Source organism: Somniosus microcephalus, chromosome 11 (genome assembly GCF_052327205.1).
Source record: "Somniosus microcephalus isolate GS21.2 chromosome 11, FLI_Smic_1.0, whole genome shotgun sequence".
Classification (NCBI taxonomy): domain Eukaryota; kingdom Metazoa; phylum Chordata; class Chondrichthyes; order Squaliformes; family Somniosidae; genus Somniosus; species Somniosus microcephalus.
This window is the reverse complement of record NC_140997.1, coordinates 202480662-202503041: the sequence shown is the minus strand read 5'-3', so window position 1 is coordinate 202503041 and position 22380 is coordinate 202480662. Positions and strand designations below refer to the sequence as shown.

Genomic DNA, 22380 nt, shown 5'->3' with positions numbered 1-22380 from the left:
TCCTTCTGGAGGTCTAGGCTAAATGCTTTTCCTTATCTTATGATTTATTTAAAACTATAATAGCTCAATTCCATCTTGAAATTAGGGTGTTTAAATGTATTCAAAAAGCTTGGCATTTGATCAAAAATCTCGAGTCCCTGATACATAACTTGCTTTGTAGTTTTTTTTATTGCTTGTGTGCGTTTTTAATTAACTCTTGCTTTGTTTTAGGAAGTATCCACAGGTATATTTCTTCCATGCCATCACTGTGGGGAATAGGAGCCTTGTGTTGTGGGGGCGGTAGGGCCCAGGATGTCACAGTGCTGAGAAGTTTGGGAGTCTGGCTGTGTTGGGGGTGGTACTGGGCCCCAGTACGAAACTATTTTTAGGCACAACTTCACACTTGTTGTATTTACTGTCGAAATGCAGTTTGCAAATTAAGTGGGGAGGATGAAGTGTCACATTATGGGTGAGTGCCTTCAGCTATCAAGGCCTTCTCCATTAAGACCTTTATTAAATCTGACCTGTTTGACCAAGCTTTTGGTCACCCCTCTTTTTAATATGTCTTTCTTTGACTCGGTTCATTTTCTCCCTTGTATTCCCTGTGGAATATATTGGGATGTTTTTCTTTGCTTTGTTGAATAACCAGTTGGAAAGAGGTACGGAGAGCTCAAAATTTGCAATAGTGGATCATTTCCAGTTATAGCTTATTTGATGATGTGCACTAGACATCTAAGGAGAGAGATTAGAGGAAACGTTCTCATTCAAAGCTTTATTGAAATGTGGACTGCTCTGCCTTTTTGAATGCTGCAATTTATTTAGCATTGACTGATAATTGATGCTAAATTGATTGCAACATTCAAAATGCACAGGATAATTGCAGCATTCAAAATGCACAGGATAACTGCAGAAGAAGAAGAATAAAGTTTATGGGGAGAACGTTGAAAAATTTGAGGGAAGCCTAAATTCATTGCAGACAAGAAGGGCTGAATGACCTTCTGCTAAAATTTCAGGTCAGTGAAAGAAAAAATTGACATTGAATGATTTTTTTTCTTGAGTTAGACAACATAATGGTCATTAAATGTTACTATAAAGATATGATGCATTTATAATGACTTTAACACAGCCAATTTACTAAACTACGGTAACGTCAAGATTTTCACTTCCTTTATCACCCTTAAGTCTGATCACAAGAACATAAACAAATTATTATGCAAATGATTGCAGTAAAATTAAAAAAATTATTTAGGAACGAACTAAACAAAGGAACAATTTTTTTTAAGCACACGACAACAATGTGTATTTATATAGCACCTTTAACGTAGTAAAACATCCCAAGGCGCTTCACAGGAGTAAACAAGGATGAGAATTTTGAAATCGAGGCGTTGCTTAACTGGGAGCCAATGTAGGCCAGTGAGCACAGGGGTGATGGGCGAATGGGACTTGGTGCGAGTTAGGACACGGGCAGAAGAGTTTTGGATGACTTCAAGTTTACGTAGGGTAGAATGTGGGGGGCCAGCCAGGCGTGTGTTGGAATAGTCAAGCCTAGAGGTAACAAAGGCATGGATGAGGGTTTCGGCAGCGGATGAGCTGAGGCAAGGGCGGAGACGGGCGATGTTACGGAGGTGTTACACAAGAAACAAAAATGCAATTTATAAATAAAGCAATCCTAGATTCCTATCCGAGGCAACGAGTATCTTCTCTGCACTGAATAAACACGAACGCAAATGATAATTTATAATTTAGTGTGATACGAATGCTCAGATTCATTGAATGATTGTAGACAGTGGAACACCGACAATCAATGTAAAATTGTCAGTGGAGGAACACCAACATATTTCAATGATTTCATATTTATCACCTAAACCTGTCATAACTGATTGCTTTAAAATAGATTTCAATAATGTAACTTGAATAAAAAAATTCCAATTATCATTCAGAAGCACAGTCAATACTTTCCCAGCAAGTAAACATAATGGGCCAGAAATTAGGATCGAGAGCTTGCCGCGCGTGCAAGCCCCCGATGTGCACTCACCCGGCGCGCCGACATCTGAAGCCCGGGCCTGCTTGCATTTCCTGTCACAGGCCCGGTTCCGATGTCGGCGCGATGTGCTTACCTGATCCAGCGGCGTAGTTAGTGCGATGTGCCGACTGGGATCAGGCTAGCACTGTGCAGCCAATCAGGGGAGGGGAAACGTCGTTCATGAGTTTGATAGTAAAGACTGTCAAACTCATGAAAAGTACGGGCGCCCAAAAGACTAGTTTAACTTTAAATAAAATTTTAAAAAACATCCCAATAATTAAATAAACTATAAATAACTTTAAAAAACTATTTTAAACAATTAATAAAATTTTTGAAAAGAATAATTTTTTACGAAATCGGGTCTAAAAATAAACTTACCTTACTGTAAAGTCCTTAAAAACAATGAAGCTGTGGAAAAAATGTAATAATTTTAAATAATAGACCACTTACCTTCAAGAATCCACTCTTTACGCCTCCTTTTTATATGTCTAAAAAGTTCAGGCCCTTGCACACGCGCAAACCTGTCAAAAAGAAGGAAGTTCAACGCGTGCGCGCAGAGTCCTGCGCGCACGCGTTGGACCTCTGAACCCCTTGGAGGAAATGCCGGTTTCCCGCGCATGCATTGTGCATGCTGAAATCCGGCACTTCCAACGGGCCCACGCGTGAGTACACCGTCCGTACTCGCGCGTTGGGACCAGAATTACTGGCCCAATAATGGCCCAGAAATTTGGGTCGGGGGCTTCCCGCGGGTGCAAGCCCCTGACTTGCACTTGCTTTGCGCGCCGGCCGTTGAGCTGTGGGCCCCTGTGAAATTCCGATCCTGGGCCTCCTCCAACTGCCGGCACGCAGTGCTTGCATATCCCAGGGGCGCAGTTAGTTCGATGCGTCCCCTGGGATCACGTGGGCCATGGAGAGCCAATGGCAGCAGGGAATGCTTCATTCATAAGTTTGACCGGGTCAAACCTATAAATACTATAAGCCCCAAAGCATCACTAAATCTTCAAATAATTTTTTTTAAATCACATTTTTAAAATAAACTATAAATTACATGAAATAACTATTTTAAACAATTAAAATTTTTGAAAAAATTAATTACATTTTCTAACGGGGCGAAAAATAAACTTACCTTTCTTTAAAGTATTTAAAAATAATAAACCTGTGGAAAAAATGTTTTAATTTTAATAAATTCACCACTTACCTTGTAAAAAGCAGGCCTTGCGCCTGCTTTTTACATGTCTAACTTCTGGAGACTTACCCTCCCGGGAAAATCTGCAAAAAAAACGTAAGTTCGATGCACACGCGCTGCCTCTCCTGCGCACGCGTTCGACTTCTGAACCCCTTCTTTCAAGCGAACGGAAGTGCCGGCTTCCTGCGCATGCGCAGTGCATGCACGAAACCGGCACTTCCATTGGGCTTACGGGTGAGTATCCCATGCGTACTCGCCCGTGGAGACCTGAATTTCTGAGCCATTGTTTCTGTGTTAGTCAGCTGTTTTTGCTTGTGGATTGTACTAAATTTTGGGGCATAATCATACCTATCTGCCAAAGTTCCAGACTTCTCCATCACCTATCCCTGGGTATGTTATGTCCTACCGGCTGGGCAGATCCACTAGAAATCGAGGCACAATGCTATACAATCAAGGGGAGTGGCCCTGGGAGTCCTCAACATTGACTCTGGATCCCAAGAAGTTTCATGGCTTCAAGTCAAACATGTGCAAGAAAACCGCCTGCTGATTACCACCTTCTGCCCTCCCTCAGCTGGTAAATCAGTACTACTCCATGTTGAACCCACTTGGAGGAAGCACTAAATAAACAAGGGCACAGAATATACTCTGGGTGGAGTCTTCAATATCCATCACCAGGAGTGGCTCGGTAATACCACCACTGACCGAGCTGGTTGACTCCTGAAGGACATAGTTGCCAGACTGGGCTTGTGGCAGGTGGTGAGAGAACTAACGCTAGAGAATAACCTATTTGACCTTGCCCTCGGCAATCTACCTGTTGTAGATGCAGCTTTCCATGACAGCATTGGTAGAAGTGACCACCGAACATCCTCACGGAGTCCCATCTTCACACTGAGGATACCCTCCATCGTATGGCACTACCACCGTGCTAAGTGGGATAGATTAAGAAAAGATCTAGCAGCTCAAAACTGTGCATCATTGAGGTGTTGTGGACCATCAGCAGCAGCAGAATTGTTACTACCACAATCTGTAACCTCTTGACCCGGCAAAGCCCTCACTTCTCCATCACCATCAAGCCAGCTGACCAACCCTAGTTCAGTGAGGAGTGTGGAAGAGCATGCTGGGAACAGCACCAGGCATACCTGAAAATGAGGTGCCAACCTGGTGAAGCTACAAAACAGGACTTGCATGCATGCTGAACAGCAAAAGCAGTATTCTATAGATTGTGCTAAATGATTCCACAACCAACGGATCACATCAAAGCTCAGAAACCCTGCCACATCCAGTTGTGAACAATTAAGCAATTAATGGGAGAAGGAGTCTCCATGAATATTCCCATCCTCATCAATGGTGGAGTCCAGCACAGTGGTGCAGAAGACAAGGCTGAAGCATTTGCAGCCATCTTCAGCCAGAAGTGCTGAGTGGATGATCCATCTAGCCCTTCTCGTGAGGTTCTTGCCATCATGGATGCCAGGCTTCAGCCAATTCGATTCACTCCTCATGACATCAGTAACCGTCTTGAGTGCACTGGACACAGCAAAGGTTACGGGCACCAACAACATCCCGACTCTACTGCTGAAGACATGTGCTCCAGAACTAGCTACCCCCCCCCCCCCCCCTAGCTAAACTGTTCCAGTACAGCTACAACCCTGGCAGCTAACTGATGATGTGAAACATTGTCCAGGTTTGCCCTGTCCACAAAAAGCAGGACAAATCCAATCCGGCCTATTCCCGTCCTATCGGCTTACTCTTGGTCATCAGTGGTGATGGAAGGAGTCATCTACAGTGCTATTAAGTGGCACTTACCAATAACCTGTTTACTGATGCTCAGTTTGGGTTTCACCAAGGCCACTTGGCTCTAGACCTCATTACAGCCTTTTGTCCAAACATGGACACAAGGGCTGAATTCCAGAGGTGAGGTGAGAGTGATTGCCCTTTATATCAAGACAGTATTTGACCGAGTTTGGCACCAAGGAGCCCCAGTAAAACTGTCAATGCGGATCAGGAGGAAAACTCTCCACTGACCGGAGTCATACCTGGGAGAAAGCAAGATGGTTGTAATTGTTGGAGGCCAATTACTTCAGCCGAGGACATCCCTGCAGGAGTTCCTCAGGGCAGTGTCCTAGGCCCAACCACTTCAGCTGCTTCATCAATAACCTTCCCTCCATCATAAGGTCAGAAGTGGGGCTGTTCGCAGATGATCGCACAGTGTTCAGGTCCATTCGCAATTCCTTAGATAATGAAGCAGTCCATGCCCGCATGCAACAAGACTGGGACAACATCCAGATTGGGCTGATAATTAGCAAGTAACATTTGTGCCAGACAAGTGCCAGGCAATGACTGTCTCCAGCAGGAGCGAGCCTAACCGCTTCTCTAACATTTAATGACATTAGCATTATCGAGTCCCCCCACCATCAACATCCCGGGGATCACCAGAAACCCATTGACCAGAAACTCATCTGAAATAGCTACATAAATGCCATGGATACTAGAGCAGGTCAGAGGCTGTGTATTTTTGTGGCGAGTGGCTCACCTCCTGACTCCCTAAAGCCTCTTTACCACCTACCACAAGCGTGATGTAATACTCTCCATGACTGGCTCTGCTGCACAGAAGGGCGGGAAAAAGAGGGATAGGGCTATAGTGATAGGGGATTCAATTGTAAGGGGGATAGACAGGAGTTTCTGTGGCCGAGACCGAGACTCCAAGATGGTATGTTGCCTCCCTGGTGCAAGGGTCAAGGATGTCTCGGAGCGGGTGCAGAGCATTCTGAAGGGGGAGGGGGATCAGCCAGTTGTCGTGGTACATGTAGGTACCAACGATGTAGGTAAAAAGAGGGAGGAGGTCCTACAAGCTGAATTTAGGGAGTTAGGAGCTAAATTGAAAAGTAGGACCTCAAAGGTAGTAATCTCTGGATTGCTACCAGTGCCACGAGCTAATAAGTTTAGAGAGAGTAAGATAGATAAGCTAAATACGTGGCTTGAGCAGTGGTGCAAGGGAGAGGGATTTAAATTCTTGAGGCATTGGAACCAGTTCTTGGGGAGGAGTGACCTGTACCAAGGGGACGGTCTACACCTGAACTGTGAGGGAGCCGATGTCCTCGGGGTAATATTTTCTAGGGCGGTTCGGGAGGATTTAAACTAATTTGGCAGGGGGATGGGAACCTAGGTAGTGGAAAAGAGGGAAGTCATATGAAGTCGGAAATAGATGGTAGAAAGGTGAGAAGCAATAAGCAAAGGAGAGAAACACAAAGGGCCAAACTAATTCATAATGAGAGTGTGAAAAAAGCAAGCCTGAAGGCTTTGTATCTTAATGCTAGAAGCATTAGGAACAAGGTGGATGAATTAGTTGTGGAAATAGAGGTAAACAAGTATGATTTGATTGGGATTACAGAAACGTGGCTGCAGGGTGGGCAAGGCTGGGAACTTAACATCCAGGGATATACAATATTTAGGAAGGATCGGCAAAAAGGTAGGGGAGGTGGGGTAGCATTGCTGGTAAAGGAGGGGATTAATGCAATGGAAAGGAAGGATATTAACTCGGATGAAACGGAATCTGTATGGGTAGAAATGAGAAATAGCAAGGGGAGGAAAACGTTAGTGGGTGTGATATATAGGCCTCCAAATAGTAATATGGAGGTGAGGGAAGGCATAAAAAGGGAAATTAGAGAAGCGTGCGATAAGAGCACAGCTGTCATCATGGGTGACTTTAATTTACATATTGATTGGACTACCCAAATTAGTAAAAATTCTGAGGAGGAGGAATTCCTGGAATGTTTTCGGGACGGTTATCTGGACCAATATGTCGAGGAGCCGACTCGAGATCAGGCCATTTTAGACTGGGTATTGTGCAATGAGAAGGGACTTATCAGCAATCTTCTTGTACGAGGCCCCTTGGGTCAGAGCGATCATAATATGATCGAGCTCTCAGTCGAGATGGAGAGTGAGGAAATTGAATCAGAGACTAAGGTCCAGAACTTAAATAAAGGGAATTACGAGGGTATGAGACGGGAATTGGGTAAGATTGATTGGGTGGTGTTTCTGGGGGGATTGACAGTGGATAGACAATGGCAAGCATTCAAAGATAGAATGGAAGAATTCCAGAACATGTTTATACCAGTTTGGCACAAAAATAAACCTAAAAAGGTGACTCAACCGTGGATAACGAGGGAAATTAGGGACAGCATAAAATCAAAAAAAAGGGCATATCAACTGGCAAAAAAAAGCACCAGACCGGAAGATTGGGGGCAGTACAAGATACAGCAAAAGAGGACAAAGGGATTAATCAGGAAGGGGAAAATAGAATACGAAAGTAAACTTGCAGCAAACATAAAGACAGACTGCAAAAGCTTTTATCGGTATATCAGGAGGAAAAGACTGGTAAAATCCCAAGTCGGTCCCTTGCAGTCCGATTCGGGAGAATATATAATGGAGAATAAGGAAATGGCAGACCAATTAAACTCATACTTTGGTTCTGTATTCACAAAGGAGGACACAAATAACCTCCCAGGAATATCGGCAAACATAGGGACTAATGAGAGGGAGGAGCTGACAGAAATTAGTATCTCTAGGGATATGGTGCTGGGTAAGTTGAGGGGACTGAAGGCCGACAAATCCCCGGGGCCTGATAAACTACATCCTAGGGTACTTAAGGAGGTGGCCCTGGAGATAGCAGATGCTCTAAGGATCATCTTCCGGAACTCCATTGACTCGGGAACAGTACCCGTGGATTGGAGGGTAGCTAATGTTACCCCAATATTTAAAAAGGGGGGTAGAGAGAAAGCAGGGAATTATAGACCATTAAGCCTTACATCGGTTGTGGGCAGAATGCTAGAGTCCATTATTAAGGATAAAATAGCGGAGCACTTGACAAATGGGGAAAGGATCGGACAGAGTCAACATGGATTTACAAAGGGTAAATCGTGTTTGACTAATCTGCTGGAATTTTTTGAGGAAGTAACTGGTAAAATAGATGGGGGAGAGCCAGTGGATGTGGTGTACCTTGACTTCCAGAAAGCCTTCGATAAGGTTCCACACAAAAGATTATCATGCAAAATTAAGGCTCATGGGATTGGGGGCAAAGTATTAACGTGGATAGAGAACTGGCTGGCGGATAGAAAACAGAGAGTTGGAATAAACGGCTCGTTTTCGGAGTGGCAGGCAGTGACCAGCGGGGTGCCGCAAGGATCTGTCCTGGGACCCCAGCTGTTCACAATATATATAAATGATCTGGATCAGGGAATTGGATGCAATATTTCCAAATTCGCTGACGACACTAAACTAGGAGGAGGGGTGGGCTCTGATGAGGATGTCAGGAGGCTACAGTGCGATTTGGACAGGTTGGGGGAATGGGCGGATACGTGGCAGATGCACTATAATGTGGATAAATGCGAGGTTATCCACTTTGGGGGTAAAAACAGGAGGGTAGATTATTATCTAAACGGCAATAGATTGGGAGATGGGGAAGTGCAGAGGGACCTGGGTGTTCTTGTGCACCAGTCACTGAAGGAGAGCATGCAGGTGCAACAGGCGATTAAGAAGGCAAATGGTATGTTGGCCTTCATATCAAGGGGGTTCGAGTATAGTAATAGGGATACCTTACTACAGCTGTACAAGGTGCTGGTGAGACCGCATCTGGAGTATTGTGTACAGTTTTGGTCACCCCATCTGCGGAAGGATGTTCTTGCCATGGAAAGAGTGCAACGGCGATTCACCAGGCTGATACCTGGAATGGCGGGAATGACCTACGAAGAGAGATTAAATAGTTTGGGCTTGTACTCACTGGAGTTTAGAAGATTGAGAGGTGATCTCATCGAAACATATAAAATTATGGCAGGCCTGGACAGGCTGAATTCAGAGAGAATGTTTCCAATGGCCGGGGAGCACAGAACCAGGGGCCACAGTCTAAAAATAGTGGGCAAATCATTTAAAACAGAGATGAGGAAGAATTTCTTCACTCAAAGAGTGGTGAGCCTGTGGAATTCCCTGCCACAGAGGGCTGCGAAGGCTAATTCAATAAATATTTTCAAGAGAGAATTGGATATATTTCTGAAGGCTAAGGGGATTAAGGGTTACGGAGAAAAGGCGGGGACGGGGTACTGAACTGGTAAGATCAGCTATGATCTCAGACGAAGATCAGCCATGATCTCATTGAATGGCGGAGCAGGCTCGAAGGGCCGAATGGCCTACTCCTGTTCCTATCTCTATGTTTCTCCACTTGCCTGGATGGGTGTAACTACAACAACACTCAAGAAGCTCGACACCATCCACGACAAAGCCATCCACTTGATCAGCACTTCTTGTACTAGCTTAAACATCCACCCTCTTCCACCACCAGTGTACCGTGGATCAAAATCCTGGAACTCCCTACTTAACAGCATTATGGGAGCATCTTAACCACGTGGACTGTAGCGGTTCAAAAAGAAGGGCCACCACCACCTCCTGAAGGGCAACCAGGAATGGGCAATAAATGCCAGCCTCGCCAGCGATCCACGCATTCCAAAGAATGATAAAAATAAACAGAAGAATCCAGAACTCTCTGGCCAAGGTGACCACAATTATTGTTGCCTTTTCTGCCCTTTAAACATAAAAGGTCTTATGTAGCAAGCAGAAGGCAGGCAGCAGGAACCAGTAGCAGAACATTAGCTGACCAGGAGAAAGAACACTTGTCTCCACAAGGAACCAGTCACTCAGCAGGAGTTAGAAGGGAAACTGTAATAGATGATACATTTAGTTCATTACCTGAAATAGCCAAAGCACAACATGTGCTCAATTCCCTTGCCAAATAAGCCCTTCATCAACTAACTGTACATCAAAACCCATGAATACGATGACATACACACCAACTTAGAAAACTTGCAAAAAGCTGACATTGAAAAAACCAAGGAACAATTTATACAGCCCTGAAAATAAGTCTCTGACTAGGACCACTGCTTCAGGGTGACTAAATAAGTTGAAAGTACATTTTTATTCTCTAGGATTTTTACCAATGTTTTGGGGATCAATTTTACTAATTGTCCCCTTTTTTTCTGCAAAAACCAAAACCCAAACTTCTTGCCTATGACGTGAAAACAGACTTGCCATGGTTTGCTGACAGGCCTACCCAATATTCCATTATTTGTAGTGCAGGAAAAAGCTAAAGTGCTATATATTTTTTACACTGGTGGATTCAGAAATTTCTGAAGGGGAATGTGAGCACTGACGGTGTCTGATTTATGCTCTCAGGAAATGTAGATTTTTTTAAAAAGAACTTCTTTTGGTGAATTCTTCTGCATAAGAACATAAGATGTAGGAGCAGGAGTAGGTCATTTGGCCCCTCGAGCCTGCTCCGCCATTCAATAAGATCATGGCTGACCTGATTTTGGCCTCAACTCCACTTCCCTGCCCGCTCCCCACAACCCTTGACTCCCTTATCATTCAAAAATCTGTCTATCTCCACCTTAAATATATTTAATGACCCAGCCTCCACCGCTCTCTGGGGAAGAGAATTCCACAGATTCACAACCCTCTGAGGGAAGAAATTCCTCCTCATTTCCAATTTAACTGGGTGCCCCCTTATTCTGAAATTATGCCCCCAGTTCTAGATTCTCCCACGAGGGGAAACATCCTCTCCGCATCTACCCTGTCAAGCCCCTTCAGAATCTTATATGTTTCAATGAGAATCACCTCTCATTCTTCTAAACTCCAATGAGTATAGGCCCAACCTGCTCAACCGTTCTTCTTCACAAGACAACCGCTTCATCTCCGGAATCAACCTCGTGAACCTTCTCTGAACTGCCTCCAATGCAAGTATATCCTTCCTTAAATAAGGAGACCAAAAGTGTACGCAGTACTCCAAGTGTGGTCTCACCAACGCCCTGTACAGTTGTAACAGGACTTCCCTACTTTTATACTCCATTCCCTTTGCAATAAAGGCCAACACTCCAATTACTTGCTGTACCTGCATGCTAACCTTTTGTGATTCGTGTACAAGGACCCCCAGATCCCTCTGTACCTCAGCATTTTGTAATCTCTCCCCATTTAAATAATAAGGTGCTTTTTTTATTTTTCCTACCAAAGTGGATAACCTCGCATTTTCCCACATTAAACTCCATCTGCCAGATTTTTGCCCACTCACTTAGCCTATCTATATCCCTTTGGAAATTCTTTGCATCCTCCACACAATTTGCTTTTCCATCTATCTTTGTATCATCAGCAAATTTGGCTACATTACACTCAGTCCTTTCATCCAAGTCATTAATATAGATTGTAAATAGTTGAGGTCCCAGCACTGATCCCTGCAGCACCTCACTAGTTACAGTTTGCCAACCTGAAAATGACCCATTTATCCCAACTCTCTGTTTTCTGTTAGTTAGCCAATCCTCTATCTATGCTAATATATTTCCCCCAACTCCATGAGCTCTTATCTTGTGTAGTAACCTTTTATGTGGCACCTTCTAGAAATCCAAATACATGACATCCCTGGTTCCCCTTTATCCACCCTGCTCGTTACATCCTCAAAGAATGCCAGCAAATTTGTCAAACATGATTTCCCTTTCATAAAACCATGCTGACTCTACTTGACTATATTATGATTTTCTAAATGTCCTGCTATCACTTCCTTAATGATGGACTCCAGCATTTTCCCAATGACAGATGTTAGGCTAACTGGTCGATAGTTGCCTGCTTTCTGTCTCCCTCCTTTCTTAAATAGGGGCATTACATTTGCGGTTTTCTAGTCCGCTGCAACCTCTCCAGAATCCAGGGAATTTTGGTAGATTACAACCAATGCATCCACTATCTTTGCAGCCACCTCTTTTAAGACTCGAGGATGCACGCCATCGGGTCCAGGGCACTTGTCCACCTTTAGTCCCATTAGTTTGCCTAGTACTTTCTCTCTAGTGATAGTGATTGTTTTAAGTTCCATCCCTACCCCAATAGCCCCTTGATTATCCAATATTGGGATGCTTTTAATGTCTTCTACTGTGAAGACTGATACAAAATATTTGTTCACGATCTCCTCCATTTCCCTGTTTCCCATTATTAATTCCCCAGACTCATCCTCTAGGGGACCAACGTTTACTTTAGCTACTCTCTTCCATTTTATATACCTGTAGAAGCTCTTGCTGCCTGTTTTTTGTATTTCTTGCTAGCTTACTCTCATAAGCTATCTTCTCTCTCTTTTTAGTCGACCTTTACTGGTTTAAAAAAATTTCCCAATCCTCTGGCCTTTCACTATTCTTCGCAACATTGTATGCTTTTGTTTTCAATTTGATACCATCCTTTACTTCTTTACTTAGCCACGGATTGTTCATCCTTCTCTTAGAGTCTTTCTTTCTCACTGGAATATATCTTTGCTGAGAGTTATGAAATATCCCCTTAAATGTTTGTCACTGCTTTTCTACGGTCTTACCCTGTAATATATTTTCCCAGTCCACTTTAACCAAGTCTGCCTTCATAGCTTTGTAATTACCTTTGTTTAAGTTCAGGACACTAGTTTGAGACCTAGCTTTTTCACCCTCAAACTGAATTTGAAATTCTACCATGCTATGATCACTCTTCCCAAGAGGATCCTTCACTTCGAGATCATTAATTAATCCAGCCTTGTTACACATTATCAGATCTAAAATAGTCTCCCTGGTTGGTTCCACAACATATTGTTCTAAGAAACCATCCCGTATGCACTCTAAGAACTCGTCCTCAAGTCTACCTTTGCCAATTTGCTTTATCCAATTGATATGAAGATTAAAATCTCCCATGATTATAGCCATACCTTTCTTACAAGCCTCTATTATTTCTTGATTTATTCTCTGTCCTACAGTTTGGCTACTGTTTGGGGGGCCTGTAGACCACTCCCACCAGTGACTTTTTACCCTTATTATTTCTTATCTCCACCCAAACTGATTCTACGTCTTGATCTTCTAGGCCATTTTGGAGTCCACTGTAATTGTGACTTTGAAGGTAATATAGTCTGGAAAGGTTACAGATTTTTTAATAAAATAAGTATCCCTGGTAGATTTCCCTCCTATTTGCTCCTGTGGAAGATGGCGGTAAAGGGCCTGAACTCACCCAATGGAGGGGATGGACCATTTAGTGGCCTCCTCTCCCTCCATTCAGCCCCAAATCCCGAGCTGCTGAAAGGTTTGGGCCGGGATCTTCCTTATCTTGGTGGGTCCGGTGCGGACGGTGTCTGTGGCGGGTCGTGACCCCGCCGCTGGCTCCATCCCGCTGTACAAAATGAACTTACCTTAATAGGGCCTATTAAGCCTGCCCAGCGCGTTACCTGGCCCAATTAGATGGCGCGCTCTGGTGATGTCACTCATGATGAGTTTTAAGCTTGGATCCTTAAAGGGACCATGGCCACATTAAATTTATGTTTAATCTAACATAGTGGGTGTTGAATCTTTACTGTACAATAATATAATAAAAGTTATATATGAGTGACAAAAATATTTAAATAAAATTATCAAGTAATATGACTCCATCTACAAATACGATCAAAAACAATTAAAAAAGTATATTAATTGGGAAGTTATTAGTGTTTTAGTCACAAATCCATAGACTTTTGTATCAGTAACTGGTACAACTAAAAGGTATGTGTATAGGTTATATAAAAAATTAAGCAGATTTTTAATGTACTTATAAAGGGGTGGATTTACAATCTTAGCAAGAGCTGCAGAATCTCTGACAGTGTAAATAGTGTTTACAATGTGTTTCTGGGATTTCTGCAGCTCTTCCGTTGAAGTTATCAATGGGCGAGTGATAGAACCGCTGCAGAAATTCACCCTAAAGTCTCAGACTGAAAAATTAAATTAGTCATATTCAAGGACTGAAAGCAAATTGGATCAGTGGAATGAGTGATGAGAATAAAATTGTTATGGTTGATGATTTGATTTAATGTGTAACTGGACAATCACAGTATACTGTGAGAAAAACCTGACCAGAAACAACACAAAAATTTATTTGAATGGTATATGTCATTTTTTTATAGCGCAGATCAATTCACTGTTGAGCTGAAAGGCAACAGCCGAGAATGGCCAGTGAAAAATTAACATTTACCAGAAGCTTTTCAAGTAGAACAGAATCTCCATCAATCTGTTAGCTGATATAATCAACACGTTTTTATTTTGGTTTGTTTTCCATGCTGTCAAGTAATCAGCTGGAGCAATGGCCACGGAACTCACGCCTCAGGTTGACAGGCGTGGTTCCCGAGCTGTGTGAATCCCGTGGCCATGCAGGGAAATTTAAAAAGTAGGGGGAGAAAGGCTCTTGTAAAGTGCCTGTAAAGTACCTCATAATGATTTCAATTGGGTCCCCTGCTGCTGCAGGTCGAGTCAGCTCCACGCTGGCAGATACAACTATGGGAGTGAGTTAACGGAGGGTTCCTGACCCGCTGTCAAAAAACCCAACTTTTTCACCCGACCCGCCATTGATCGCGCCCGCTACCACCACGGAAAATCCCAGTCTTGGTCTTCATCCAGGCTGCTCTGGTACAGCTGTTACCTGGATGGTAGCTCTCAGCTGCAAAAAGTTTAATCTTTTCGGAGGATTTCCTCCAGCAGCACGTCAATTAAATGGTGCTGTTCTAATGTGTGCCCTCCTTGCAGCCGCCATTTCTCTCGCTCTCGAAGGGCAGTACAACTTTAAGGGTGATCGGCAGCTCTTTAAGAACTGCTGGCAACGGATAACTGACCTCTTGAATTTACTGAGCTTCTAGTGCCACAGATTTATTTAAGTGAGCTGAACTTGCATTTTAGTGCAGTCAGCTCTCTGCACTGCAGGTTTGTGCGGTGTCCACGGCCTGTTAATGGCCACCTGGTGTCAACCTACGCTCAGTACCTGATTCAATGTTTGTGAAATAACACCATTTACTGGTTCTCAGTAATGCTCTGGTAATTTTGTTTGATTTGTGGCAATGTATGAATTGAACAGTCTACGTTGAGACTTGTGTGCATCTGAACACAGTTTAAAAAATCCTGGGGTAGAGTTTCGGCTTTGGCGCAATTGATGAAACAGATGCAAATTGCGCCTGTTTCGAGAAGTGTTTTTTTTTCTCTCGAGTTTCCGCTCAAACTCATTTGCATATCCCCGAATGAAAAATCTGCCACGAACCAGCGCAATCGGGCAGCATTTTAAAACGTAATTAAAAAAAAAAACTATTTGCTTTAAAAATATTCCTTGATATATTTAAGAGAGGTAACTAGGTGCAGTTTGATTAATACAGCTGAAAATGGGTTTATCACAAAAAATAAGCATTTTCAATCACGGTGTCAATCTACCACTCCTGTGTAACCCGATTTTAAATTACTGAAAATTACTTTAAAAAAATATACAGAACCATCTCCGAGTTATCAAAACAGAAAATGCTGGAAATACTCAGCAGGTCAGGCAGCAACTGTGGAGAGAGAAACAGAGTTAACGTTTCGGGTCGATGACCTTTCGTTTCTCTCTCCACAGATGCCGCCTGACCTGCTGAGTATTTCCAGCATTTTTTGTTATATTTCAGATTTCCAGCATCTGCAGTATTTTGCTTCCAAATCCTAGTTATAATGGGATAGAGAAGTCAGTTTCTTAGTAAATTTAAAAAAATATATTCAAAAACTTTTAAAGCATTCCTATTAGTTTCCTTGTGCCCACAAGAACCAGCTTAATTGTTCGAGCCGCCTCCAAGGCCTGCAAATTAGCTGAAACTCCCAGTGGTGATTAATTCACCCTGGGGGCGTGACCTGCTTCTAGCGTTATGGTTTTTTAAACTAGCGCAAAAGATCGCGGAAACTTGAGTTGCGCTGAATGTAATTTGCGCTAAAAGTTCCATGATCTTTTGTGCTGGTAATGCCGATTTTGGGTGAATTGCACCAAAAAAAAACAGCGTAACCGAGCGGGAACGCCAGGCCTCTTTGTTTTTAACAATGGGAGGATGTAGTCAGATCAGTTTGGATGTGGCAGGCAGAGTGTTAGCAGACTCAATGGGTTGAATGGCCTCCTTCTGTGCTGTACTATTCTGTGATTCTATAACAGTAAATCTAATGATTGTGTTTCTATCTTCTCTAAAATTGCCCTGGGGTGAAATCTACCCAGAAATATGTTTACTTTGCGCCAAGATTGAATTTGGTCAGTTTATGCTGCTAATCTACGACCAGATCCCGCATACAACAAGACCTGGACGACGTTCAGGCTTGGGCTGAAAAGTGGCAAGTAACATTTGTGCCACAGAAGTGCCAGGCAATGATTATCTCCAACAAGCGAGAGTCTAACCACCGCCCCTTGACATTCAACCGCATTGCCATTGCTGAATCCCCCACCATCAACATTCTGGGGGGTCACCATTGACCAGAAACTTAACTGGACCAGCCACATAAATACAGTGGCAACAAGAGCAGGTCAGAGGCTCGGTATTCTGCGGCGAGTGTCTCACCTCCTGACTCCCCAAAGCCTTTCCACCATCTACAAGGCACAAGTAAGGAGTGTGATGGAATACTCTCCACTTGCCTGGATGAGTGCAGCTGCAACAACACTCAAGAAGCTCGACATCATCCAGGACAAAGCAGCCCATTTGATTGGCACCCCATCCACCACCTTAAACATTCACTCCCTCCACCACCAGCGTACCGTGGCTGCAGTGTGTACCATCTACAAGATGCACTACAGCAACTCGCTAAGGCTTCTTTGGCAGTACCTCCCAAACCTGCGACCTCTACCACCTAGAAGGACAAGGGCAGCAGGCACGTGGGAACACCACCACCTCAAAGTTCCCTTCAAGGGATATGGGGAGAAAGCAGGGACAGGGTACTGAATTTGGATGATCAGCCAATCGCTCATTAAATGGCGGAGCAGGCGCGAGGGGCCGAATGGCCTACTCCTATCTTCTATGTTTCCAAATCTCACAGCATCCTGACTTAGAAGTGTCGCCGATCCTTCATTGTTGCTCGGTCAAAATCCTGGACCTCCCTCCTTAACAGCACTGTGGGAGTATCTTCGCCACAGGGACTGCAGCGGTTCAAGAAGGCAGCTCACCACCACCTTCTGAAGGACAATTAGGGATGGACAATAAATGCTGGCCTTGCCAGTGACGCCCAGATCCCATAAGCGAATTAAAAAAATGCCATATTTGCTCTAACCTCTAGCTGCTTGTGTAAACAAGATAAAATAAAAATTCAAGAATCATTTTTTTTAAAGCTTAACGCACAACATCAATGAACTGCAGCAATGATGTATGTAAATACCTTGTGATAATTGGTTTATTATATGTGAAATTGTGTTCAAGGATGATTTAGTTTAGCCACAAAGTATTGCCAGTTTGTGTTCTAAAATAAACCTATGGTCAGGTGACATAAGTCAGAAAATGTGAAAAATTGCACAGCATGTTAGCTCACGCTGCGATGTGCAATTCACCAGCCCGTTTGTTATGTTACAGCTCCATCGTGTGGTCACATTTGTCTCAAATTGTTACATATTGGCAAACATCCTCAAGCTGCCTATAGCTTAAGCAGTTGGTTAGGATTGAATAACATGAAAAGATGTCAGCACTTTATTGTATTTACTACTTTACAAAATTTAGTTTCAAAAGTATGTACAAGTTAAAACAAGACAGAGCCTGTGACATTGGCTCCTTAGTCTTAACCTCACTTAAAGTCTACTGTTAAGTGCTGACTGTGCCTGAACGTCTCAATGTATTTTACTGTTAGCATTGTAAAAAATAAAATGTTTTGCCAACAAACATACTTCATACAGCTAAACATTTAAAAAAATTAAATGAAAGGAACCTAAATGCATTTACTTATTTTGGTTACATCTGTACAGGTGTTACTACAACACCAAATTTATGCTATTCAAAAGCTATGCTTAAAAATCTGTTTTTTGGTTTGTAGCATTTGTTGGTGTGTTTCTGAAACGGAATAATTTTACCACAAAAAACAAATTGGGATACTTTGTTGAAATGCATTCTGGTTAAATGAATAAGGGGGAAAAATTCGGTATCGCCCATTTTGGGGTGCTAATATCGGCCGGGCACAAAGTTTAGTGCCCGCCGCTAATTATCATCTCCGACTGCAAAATTCACCTCTGTCGCCCCTGGAGGTGATTTGAGCGCTAAATCAGGCACAACACACCTCTCAAGGCGCAAACATCAGGGAGCGAGGCGCTACCTCAGAACGCTACCGAAGCTCAGGTGATACCAATTACCATGGAAGCCAGTTCTTCAAAGGGAGGGGCCATCTTGCTGGCTAGCCACACCCTGCTCATTGCAGCCTTGAATCTCGGCCTGGAGAGACCTCAAAAGCAATTGTATTGGAAGCACTAATGGATAGGCCGAGGGAAAGAGCTCAGCGCTTAGGAACCACAAAAGTGGTGCTAAGGGCCAAAACTCCTTAGGACAGCGTTAAAACCAAAAATTTTGCTGACAAGAAAAGGCAGGAAGCGCCCGCCTTTAAATAGCGCTCCCCCAGCCCCTTCCCGACTTGAAAACGTTCTCCTCTACCTGTCGCTCCTAGCGGCAGGCGCTAAGGCAGGGGGCGCGACTGAATATCCGGTCCGGGGCGCTACCAGTGCGTTGCACGCTTGACTGACGTCATGATCTGCGGGCGCAGGAGATTGTGGTGGTAATATTTAGTGCCGCCGCAAAATGACTGGTCAATTTCGCGAACTGCTCTTAAATTGCTGCGCTCAGGCGCTAAGTTCCTTACGCCCCGTTAGCGACCCCCCCCCACCCCCGAGGCGCTAACCAACCGAATTTTTCCCCCTAAGACTTTCAAATAAATTCCTCCGAACCAGTGGGAGGGGATAGCAAAGAAAGATGAGATCACAGAGGGATTGCAAGAAATCAAATCCAGGCCAGTTTAGTTTACATTAATACACAGGGGCTTAGTTGACTTCAACTGCGATAGAGGAGAGTATAAAATGCAGGGAAATGCTGGAGGTGCCCTTGTTGTCCTGCCATTATATCAGATGTTGTGTGATTTTGTTGTTGCGTAGATACCTACTTGTGGGATGTGATTAATGAGTATTCTGAAATACCTTTGCACAGCACTTTCTACTGTGGTAAACACAACCAGGATTAGAATTTGAGAGGTTTATTATAGCGTAAATAACAAAGCTTTATTATGTAATAATGTAGAAGCTAAAGTACATGTCACACTGTTAAATGGATTAGGGACAGACTTCCCAGCCATTAGGGGACAAGGGAAACCAACTGAACGTCTGACTCCATATCTCCATCACAAAGACCTCCTACTTCCACCTCTGTAATATCACCTACCTCCGTCTCTGCTCCTAAGAACATAATAAATAAGAGCAAGAGTAGGCCATAAGGCCCCTCGAGCCTGCTCCGCCATTCAATAAGATCATGGCTGATCTTCTACCTCAACTCCACTTTCACGCCCTATCCCCATATCCCTTGATCCCCTTAGTGCTCAAGAATCTATCAATTTCAGTCTTGAATATACTCACCGACTGAGCATCCGCAGCCCTCTGGGGTAGAGAATGCTTGGCCCCGCTCCTGCTGAAACTCATCCATGCCGTTCTCACCTCCAGACTTGCCTATTTCAATACTCTCCTGACCAGTCTCCCATGCTTCTGCGCTCTCTAAACTTCAGCTCATCCAATCTTCTGCGACCTGTATCCTTTCCTGCACCAAGTTTGGCTCATCCATCCTACCTGTCCTTGCTGACCTCGCACTCCCAATACCACTCTTGCATTGTTCCACGGAAACCCAGCGTAAGCTCGAGGAACAGCACCTCATTTTCCGATTAGGCACTTTACAGCCTTCCGGACTCATCATAGAGTTCGACAATTTCAGATCATAACCTCGGCCCCTATTACATTTATATATATTTTTTTTATCCACACCTTTGTTTTGTGCCCTTCCCCCTTTTTTCTCTCCCACATGGCAACTGTCTCTCATTCTGCCAGCGCATTTCACACCTAATCTAGAGCCGTCTTTTGTCTCTCCACTAGTCCTATCACCATCTCGTCTCGTTTTGAATACCTCTTAATGTCTCGTCACTTCTCTTTTGTTCTTTCATCCCCATTTCCCAGCCCCCAAACTGGCCTTTTAATCTGTTTCATTTCCTGTGTTTTTTCAGTCCTGACGAAGGGCTTCGACCTGAAACGTTGACTCTATTTCTCCACGGATGTTGCCTGGCCTGCTGAGTTTTTCCAGCATTTTCTGTTGTTACCTCAAATTTAAAATTTGCATTCACTTGTTTAAATGATCCATGGCCTCCCCTCTCCCTTCCTTCTCGAATGATACACTCCACCACCCACCACCCCCCCCCCCCCCACCCCACCGAGAACTCTCCATTCCTCTGACTCCGGTCTTTTGCGCATTCCCCTCCCCTTGCCCCACCATTGGTGGCTGTGCCTTCTGCCACTCAGGCCTCATGCTCTGAAATGCCCTCAATTAACCCTCTCCTCCTTTCCACCTCCTTCTCCTTTTAAGATCTCCCTTAAAACCCACCTCTAAATCAAGCTTTTGGTCACCACTCCTAATCATGTGTGTTCCTTGGTGTGGCTTGCTGTCTTTTTTTTGAGTGTGCATCTGTGAAGTGTTTTGAGATGTTTAGTATTTTAAAGGCGCTATATAAATTCAAGTTGTTGTATTAGTGGTAGAAGAGACTTGGATACTGTTCATGGTGGAATACTCTTTTACCTGCACATCATTAAATCAAGATAAAAGGTGCATTTTGAACCCTGCCTGTGGAAACTGGGTGGACGGTTAAAATCAGCCAAGAAACTTACCCATCGACATCCCGCTCCATTCCCGCAGTCTGGAATTTTAACCTGCTTTTCTGAGCAGGCGGCAAGGACACCTGCTTGAAACTGGCATGGCCATTCTTTAAATATGCAGATCGAGCTCCGATGACATCATTGGGACCCGACTGCTATTTTAACCAGTGACTTAGGCAGGGAAGCTGTTGGGACTTTCCTGCCAGGAAAAAGGCAGTGGGAACAGGAGCCAGGGCCTGCAGAGACCCAAAGAGGTTTTTATTTAACTTTTTTTTTTTTACTTGCCACGTGGGGTCAGGAGGTGCAGGAGTGCTTCGTCAGGCCCCACAAGGAGAATTTAGGTCTCCCTTACCCCGGGCTCTTTCTCCCCCCCCCCCCCCCTCTTTTCATGATTGCGAGACCCTCCCAAAACCCCCTCCTTGTGTCTTGCCTGAATGCTGGGGTGTTCTTTTGGTCTCCGCTGTTGGCCTCCTGCCAACCGATCATCTGCTCCTGCCCACCGCCCAACTGCTGTTTCCCGTTGGTTCTGGGTGGGGTAACGGATCAGCGGCATGCTGGTGAGGCCCAGGAGTTAAAATCGCCCGAGTGTCTCACTGCCGAGTTCAAGGGAATTTGGCGCTTGCCTCTGCGCCCCCCACTCCCCATGGTCCAAGTCTCAGTTCAAGTTAAAACTGGGCCTAAAGTGTCCGATTTTGCTACAGTTTTAGAGCCACTATGATGTTTATATTAATTATACAGTACTTACAAATGCCATTTATTATTGTTTGCTTATGCTTTGTACGTAGATAAATATACAGTACAGTCAAGTAATGGCTCAATTGATTAGAGAAATAATGTTAGGATATCCAAGCAGTGTTGTAAAACACAATACTTATTTCAATCAAACATAATTGTAAAGCAGTAAGCTAAGCACTCTGATTGTCTCTGAAATGTTGTAAAACTTAAACAAATCAGAATGCAATCAAGAGTGTTCTATGCCTCAGATGCACTTCACCATTATGCCGGCAAAAATACTTAATCATCAATTTTTTATGAGTCTTGCAAAGAACAATTTTCTGTTTAAAATACTCATCAATCTTTTCACTCTTAGGGGAATGGACATGAGAGAGATTTTATGGATGACAACAGAGTCTATATTATGGATGCTTTTAATAGATACATCTACCCAGGCGATGGATTTGCAAAGCGTAAGTCAAGTTATCACTGTTAAAATTTCAAATGTAATTAGTATTACACCCAGCTTTATATGCAATTAATTTTTACCCGTGTGACAAGATCTAATCTAATTTTCAGGAATAATTTAGATTAGACAGACGTAAGAGTATTAAGAATTCTGTTGTCTGAATTGGCAAATCCAGATTTTTATTTTCCTTTTTCCGATTATAAAAGAGTCTTAAGGTGTCAACATTGGTCGGCATTGGTGATGAACCTCCAAAAATATCATGCTAGGTTGTCCTTTTCATGCTAGATTGTCCTTTTCAGGATAAGCATTAAAATG

General features: G+C 43.6%; 1 protein-coding gene across 5 annotated transcripts in view; it reads left to right on the top strand.

Annotated features, from left to right (window-relative positions):
• Positions 1-22380, top strand: part of hdac11 (histone deacetylase 11) — a 125127-nt gene that overhangs the window by 84471 nt on the left and 18276 nt on the right. For all 5 annotated transcript variants that reach the window (XM_086001707.1, XM_086001708.1, XM_086001709.1 and 2 more), the window contains one exon: positions 21973-22069. In XM_086001707.1, the coding sequence (XP_085857833.1) occupies positions 21973-22069 (97 nt within the window). The remainder of the gene's footprint in view (positions 1-21972; positions 22070-22380) is intronic.